Source organism: Phaethon lepturus, unplaced genomic scaffold, assembly GCF_000687285.1.
Source record: "Phaethon lepturus isolate BGI_N335 unplaced genomic scaffold, ASM68728v1 scaffold56754, whole genome shotgun sequence".
Classification (NCBI taxonomy): domain Eukaryota; kingdom Metazoa; phylum Chordata; class Aves; order Phaethontiformes; family Phaethontidae; genus Phaethon; species Phaethon lepturus.
In genome coordinates, this window is record NW_010538334.1 from 23,387 (window position 1) to 30,188 (window position 6,802).

At 36.2% G+C, this 6,802-nt stretch overlaps 1 protein-coding gene across 1 annotated transcript; it reads right to left on the minus strand.

Moving 5' to 3' along the window:
* Positions 1-757: 757 nt before the first annotated feature.
* Positions 758-5,684, minus strand: LOC104620514 (DPY30 domain-containing protein 1-like). The gene is made up of 5 exons (XM_010286759.1): positions 5,538-5,684; positions 5,318-5,440; positions 3,484-3,564; positions 2,445-2,537; positions 758-811 (listed from the first exon to the last, which is right to left on the minus strand). The coding sequence occupies exons 1-5, from the start codon at positions 5,682-5,684 to the stop codon at positions 758-760; spliced, it is 498 nt and encodes a 165-aa protein (XP_010285061.1).
* Positions 5,685-6,802: the final 1,118 nt, after the last annotated feature.

Consider the following 6,802-nt stretch of genomic DNA (forward strand, 5'->3'; position numbering starts at 1 on the left):
AAGACAACATGGATGTAATTTATTGATTTGGAAATTCAAGATAAATGCAGAAAAGATTATTTTAAGACTTGACCATCAAAACTGATATGCAGACAGTTGCAGCTCACCTAATATCACACAAAAACCAGAAAAGGTTATTATAAAGCCTACAGCAAACACCTAGTGTTACAAGAAGCACCTCATGATTTCTAAGACAGACAAAATCTTTTAGTACATCTGTCTACTGCATAGAGTTCAATTTATCTCTTCCAGATAGATTGGAAAATCTTCTGATTTGATTTTTGCATCTAGTTTGATGTGCAGAACTCTCTCTCCATCATCTAATTTGTAGAGTGTTCCCTTGTTCTATCAGAAACCATTCAAATTCTTGGAAAATCATTTCTCAATAATCTTTTATTCTTTTAATATTGATTCACATTATCATACTGTAGCCTCTACGCCAAAATAAACTTGACACATTAATTATATCTATAAATACTATGGTTACCCTTCAAGAATCAATGGGCAATAAGTAGAAAACATATTTACTGCTTTCATTTCAGTTGCAGTTTTCTTCCTCTGATTCAGCCATGCTAGGCGCGACGGTTTAACAAAAAAGAAACATCACATGCCAGAATTAACAGACTTTAAAGAAATACCCAGAAAGAACAGAAACTGAAACAACAGGTATTAAATCAGTTCTCTATATAAAATACATAAATTAAGATAATACACTTCAGGATCTGCAAGCAATGAGTAGAAAGTATATTTACTGCTTTCAGATCAGTTCGGAACTTTCTTGTTCTGCTTCTGCCATGAGATCTGTTATAGTCTAAGGAATAAAAAAAAGAAATTCTAACAGTTGTCAGCATTAACTGAGCTTTGTAAAAAGTAAAAAAAAGAGGAAAAAGGAAAAAGGAAAAACCCACATGACAGACAAGTCATTATTCATCCATATGATTATGTATTCTTCAGTGAAATACAATGAAGTTTATCACCAGACTTTTATTACAAAATCCAGTGAGCCTAGATGAAGTATTATGATTCTGAGAGCAGTATAGTTTCAATAATACGAGGCTATATATTTTCATTTTATTGATCTGTTCTTAATTTGTAGTTTAATTCAATGAACATGTCACTGTAAAACCTGAAATAACATCACCAAAGGCCAACGTAATCCAACTTCAAATGACTTTAGGCACATATTGCACATATAAGAAGCAGCAGGTAAGTTTACTACTCATTTTCACTTCTGGTTTTGCAATTCACTTATGTAAGAACACATAAAATATGCCTGAAGCCTCAAGAATACTTTTTAATATGTAATTATGAGAAAATTATAAAAATTTGAGATATAAGAGATCTTGAGAACTCATCTGATTTACCTTAACGAAAAAACCACCTGTGAAAAACTGACGCTAGGAATAATTGTATATATGTTCATAAATACATTTCGAGAATACTTATGAAGGAGGCTGTTATTAAAGTAACCTTTAGCATAAAACATATTAATATCACATCATAAACTCTGAGCTAGAATCACATTACTGATACCAGAAATTAAGTGAGCATATTATTAAGGCCAATAAAGGAAAAAGGGTTCTGATAATGATGTAGTAAAACTAATATATCAAAATCTCAAGTCATACTGCTTGGAATACTCTAACTAGAAAAAGGCAGATAGATATTGATATCTTTATGATCAGTGAATACTCATAAAGCTGAGTGATTTTTCAGGAGCTGGCATTATCTGTTAAATGTACTGCCATGCCTTACAATAAATGATGGCTGATTCATGTTGTTGCATTTCCCTGGACTGTCAAGTATAAAAGGAATTTAAAAAAAAAAAAGCAGGGCATAGAAGATGTCTGAGGATCACAATATAGAGCACATAGTTGTAGTGCAGAAAGCAGTATATTCATGTTGGCATAGGGTTCAGATAACCTGATTGTCAGCAGGTCCTAGCTTTAGTGAGCACCGTGTGTCCTTGGTATCTGGTGTTATATGTTAAATGTTTGCTCAGTTATCCCTCCACAAGAGTGCATTCTGCTGCACAAAAAATATACCTCACACCAACCAGAAAAATATAAATAACTTCAATCACTCAAAAGCGAGTCATCTTTTGTGATTTAGTACATGTTGTATATGACATGGCAAAGGAAGGCTGTCACCTCTCTGAGAAATTCATACTTTCATTTGTAACATATCTGAATTTAAAAGGGCATTTTAAATCTCAAGGATTTAGTCAGCCAGCAGCACACGGTCTTTTAGAATGGCTTAACTCATACCAGAGAACAGGGTATGGGCAGTTTGGAGGTTGTGGCCAAAAACACATCCTTTATAACCAGAGGAGAGAACCAGCAGAGTCTTAACTGCAACAGTTTTAACCTTTGATATGTCAGCACAGAAAAGCAATCTGTAAGAATCAGTCATTTATAGCCTCCTTGTTCTTTCTAAACACTTACCTCAAACTGTCCATTCTCATCTAGCTCCTCAACTCTGGTCAAATTAGGTGCTCCAGGTCTATCTGTAAGTTCAGCTATTGTCTTTTCATTTTCCTATGGTAATGAAAACCAGTTTTCAGTTAAAAGCATTCCATATAATAAATAACTGTCTATAGAGAATATTTCAGATATGTTAAGATGACATTATGGATTAATACAAAGAGAATACTCTAGATGCGTGCTATACAAATGTGTTAGTATGTGAATATGGTCTTGCATGCTTGTTAAGACCATTTTTATGATTTTGTTTAAGTAACAGGAATTTTGGTTTAAATTTCTACAGATCCATTTTTTCTGTCACTTTCGTGCTGTCATCTTTCTACAATTATGTTGTCAGTATTTTAACAGAGTGCTCTAAAAATGTACATGTCTAAAATATGACATGCTCCCTGTAAATTTAAGGATATTCACATTTAAAAGCTTTATTGAGATAAACATGCCAATTATCAGCATATGCTTTTACTGAAATAGCATTAAAAAGACCATACATTTACATGGACATCTGTATACGCACTCTTCTGTTAGTATAAATTCCTGTGCACCAGGAGGATTTCAGAATCAAGAGGCATCCCAATTCCAAACCACAGTTCCTTTTCCAGGTACAGCAAATGGACTTTGCACTGACACACTGCAAAACATTACTGTCTAGACACTTAAATTAGATGTGCTTAAGTTGTAATACTTTCTCATAAATACCATCAAGGTATGTGAAAGCATCAACTAAGGTGACCTTACGCTAAATTTTGCAATAAATTTATGCTCTGTTTTGAATATAAATGAAATAAACCTAATAGAACAGATCAACATTCAAGTATAGAATGCAGACTGGAAGCAAGGTGTTAGACATTCTTCTCCCTTTCATTTTTTTTTTCCCCCCTAAATTATCTGTTAGTTCAACACCCATGGGCTTCTGCCTTGTGTTTCATTTTTATTGCCTGCATCTGGAAAAGACAGCTGATTAACGGTATTTTCAAACCACTGACTAAGCTTTGGCTTAAACCTCTTGATCCTTCCGCTGCAACAGCATTTCGTCGTCTTCTTTCTGCAGTTCCAACTCCTTATGTTCTTGTTCCAACTGATCCTGCAGTCAGTTTAAGAAAGGACAAATTAGAAGGAAAAAACCCCACATTAATCTTCCCCACCCCATTGTTTATAATGTATTTCATGATTGAAATCTTAAATAAAATACAAAAGGAAGCATACAACAGCTGCACTGTTAATAACATAAAGCCCTTTCAGTATCATCTGACTCAGCATTTTCATAGGTTTTAGACTCACATGGATAGAAGGGCTTTACTACCAAGAGGAAGAAGAAATAGACAACTTTAGTTAGTGTAGACACTTAACGATATTGTCTCATTCTGCGTGCTCGTTATCAGTCTATATTCATTATCTCCTATACTTTGGATTAGGCTCTTTTATACTTCCTATTTTATCTAGCACAGACAGATAAATACATATAGAATCAAATCTATAGAAAAGATTGCTAGGCAATGTCATTAACATTAATCATCTTCATCAGCAACCTTTAATATTTCCAATTTGAAATATCTAATACAAAGTATTTATTTTTCGTGAGCCTAAGTCCTATTGCATCAAAACTTCAGAAACCGCATAATCTAAGTGTTCACATTCAACAACACTAGGGCCTAGAGAATACTGTCTGCTGTATCATTTTGTGAGCAGTTACTACAAATATGGTCATATGATATTAACTAGTTTTCACATTCCTTTTTGGTACATATAATTAAAACACGCCTGAGTATGTGAGTATAGCCAAAATTGTAAGTTAGGTTAAAAAAATGTGTCTAACGTGAGCATTGTTCAACATCTTTCCCATAGTTTACATGAAATAATTTATTTAATTCTCTGTGAATTATAACTAGACACAATCTCATATTCTTGTTTCCATTTACTATTTTAAATGATTCATGAAATCCTTAAGCACATAACTTTTGGTCTGCAAATCAGTAAATTCAAAATTTAAAAAGTGCAAATGAAATAGAATTAATGCATCTTCCACTAGAACTGGGCTTAACAAGATCAGAACAGATTTAAAATCACACTTCTGATTTTTAACATCATGAAAGTTAGCCATGTAAAAAAAATCCAGTCAGACACTGTCAACATTACCACAAGCAACACTTGAGGCTGTTATACATGTGGTCAAATTCACATGAATCCTTTACAAGGAATAGCAAACCACAGGTGTTGTCTTTATTTCTTATATTTAAAGTCCATATAGTATAGGATTCAAATTGCTTTATGCCAACAGAATGCTCAGGTAGCTAAGGAAAGAAAAAGGCACCTCATTGGGTCAAGCTACACATGCTTAAATACGAAATCTTCATTCATTGATTCCCAACCATTTTCAGGACTCTCTAATTGTATATACATTCTCGTTACCTTTTTTTGCATTACTAGTATTCCACTGAAGTAGCTTGAGACAATAATTGGTTATTACTCCCAGGCCTTCTAGCAGGCCTGTCAAAAGTTTTTGCAGTGATTTCTAGCTTTATTTGCACCAGCTCTTGTTCATAATTAACTACAGAAGATAGTCTACTTATTTTAAGTTACTTCTTATGTAAGTTTTAAATTGATTGCTTTTTACCTTAAGCTCCTTAATTTTTTTATAACATTTTACCACATAGTATGTAAGTTTTCCTTCCCATGTGCTCACTAATCACTTTAGTTATTATTTACAAAAGTGACACTAAAATACTTGTTTTATGCTACCTTCTATCAAAATCATTATACAGAGATTAGAAGTATAGAGACCTACAAGATGTCACAGCATCATATATTACTTATAATTATCTACTACTATTATTAACCTGACATTGTTCTTCAAGTTTCCGCTGGATCATTAGCTCTTCTTCCTTCATTTTTCTTAACATTTCAAGTTCTTCCAGGGCTGCCTCTCGTTCTTGTTCCAGCTCAGTCCTCTCCAACATTCTCTATTTCAAAGGTAACACAGAATCAATTAAAAAAATAAAAAGAAATTAAATAACATCAACTATATTGTCATGAAATTTTTGCCCAAGATGAACCCACCTTTTTTTCTTCATCTAAGATTCTTCTGTAATTGTAAATCCAATGTGCCAGATACTCTATTGGGTCTGCTGGCCGATGCTCTACAACCTCTGCCAGTCCCTTTTTCAAGCAGCTTCCCAGGCATCTCTTCAGATACTGAGACTCCATTCACATCTAACAACAAAAAGACAGATATTAGCCATCAATGTCAAAACTGAAGTAGGGTTTTTAAGAATTATTGCCTCTCACACCAAATACTGAGTATGACATTGCTCTTTTTATTAAGCTGGCAATTAACAGAAGAAAGTTATTTAAATTTAATATTGCTTTCGTTCTTAAAAGCTCCAGTGATAGATCAGTTATACCAAGCACTGCAGAAAAAATGCTCAAAAGACCCCTTACTGTTTAGGCATGTATAATTCAGAAACTGCTTGGAGGTATGCTAGTAATTCTAGGTCAGCATAAGATCAAAAGACTCAAAACCACAATAGTACATAGAAAACTTCTATACAGATATTTGAAGAACACAAAAGTAGTTCTGTGAATGATTAAGGATAGATTTTAGTTTGAACTAACAAAGCTATCTTTAAGATATGTATGCAAGACCAGGGCCTGAAGCAATCACTTCATACAATTACGAAAAGCACAGATTTCTGTGCACAGGTTTCACTGGCCCTGTGCCGCTAGACACAAAACACATCTGAAACACGATTTCTGCCATGCTTAAAGATGTTTCGCTTGCTGTCAACGGGAGTGAATCCGTCTCGCCCAGCCCCAGGAGAGGCAGCGGATCCCCCGCAGGAATGGCGCGGTACGTCTCCCGAAACACGTCGAGCCCCGCTGGGGCTCTTCACGCTGCCCGGTCTGAAACTGGGCGGTTATAAAACCTCTCGCCCTCCGCGTTCGCACCGGCTCCTGAGGTGGCGGGCCCGTTGCTAGCTGTCAGCGCCCTGAGGGCACCGGTAGATCTTAATTGGCCCCACCATTTTCACCTGGAGCCTCCACCCACGCACTCTGCCCCCGGGCTCCATTTAAGCACAGGCTGGGGTCTTTACCCCTTCCCCGAGCCCCGCACTGCGCGGGCCTGCTCCTAGTCCTACTCCTGCGGCGTTGTTCGGATTTCCTGGGTGGGCCCGGCGCGTTACCCTGCCTCAGTCGGTGTTCCGCGGACTGTCGTTAGGACCCAATGCCGTCACCACCGTGCTGAGGTAATTACCCGACTTGGCTCCCACCGCTCGCCTTCTCTGAGAGAGCAGCCCTGCCCCTGTGCCCCCCTTCTCTCCCCA

Bases quoted from the DNA above. Each gene is read 5' to 3' on its own strand.
- LOC104620514 (XM_010286759.1), bottom strand. From the start codon at position 5,684: ATGGAGTCTCAGTATCTGAAGAGATGCCTGGGAAGCTGCTTGAAAAAG. The intron at 3,565-5,317 runs GTTAATAATAGT...AACTGACTGCAG, and splicing joins AACTTGAAGAACAATGTCAG to GATCAGTTGGAACAAGAACA. The intron at 812-2,444 runs GTAAGTGTTTAG...TTTATTCCTTAG, and splicing joins ATGAGAATGGACAGTTTGAG to ACTATAACAGATCTCATGGC.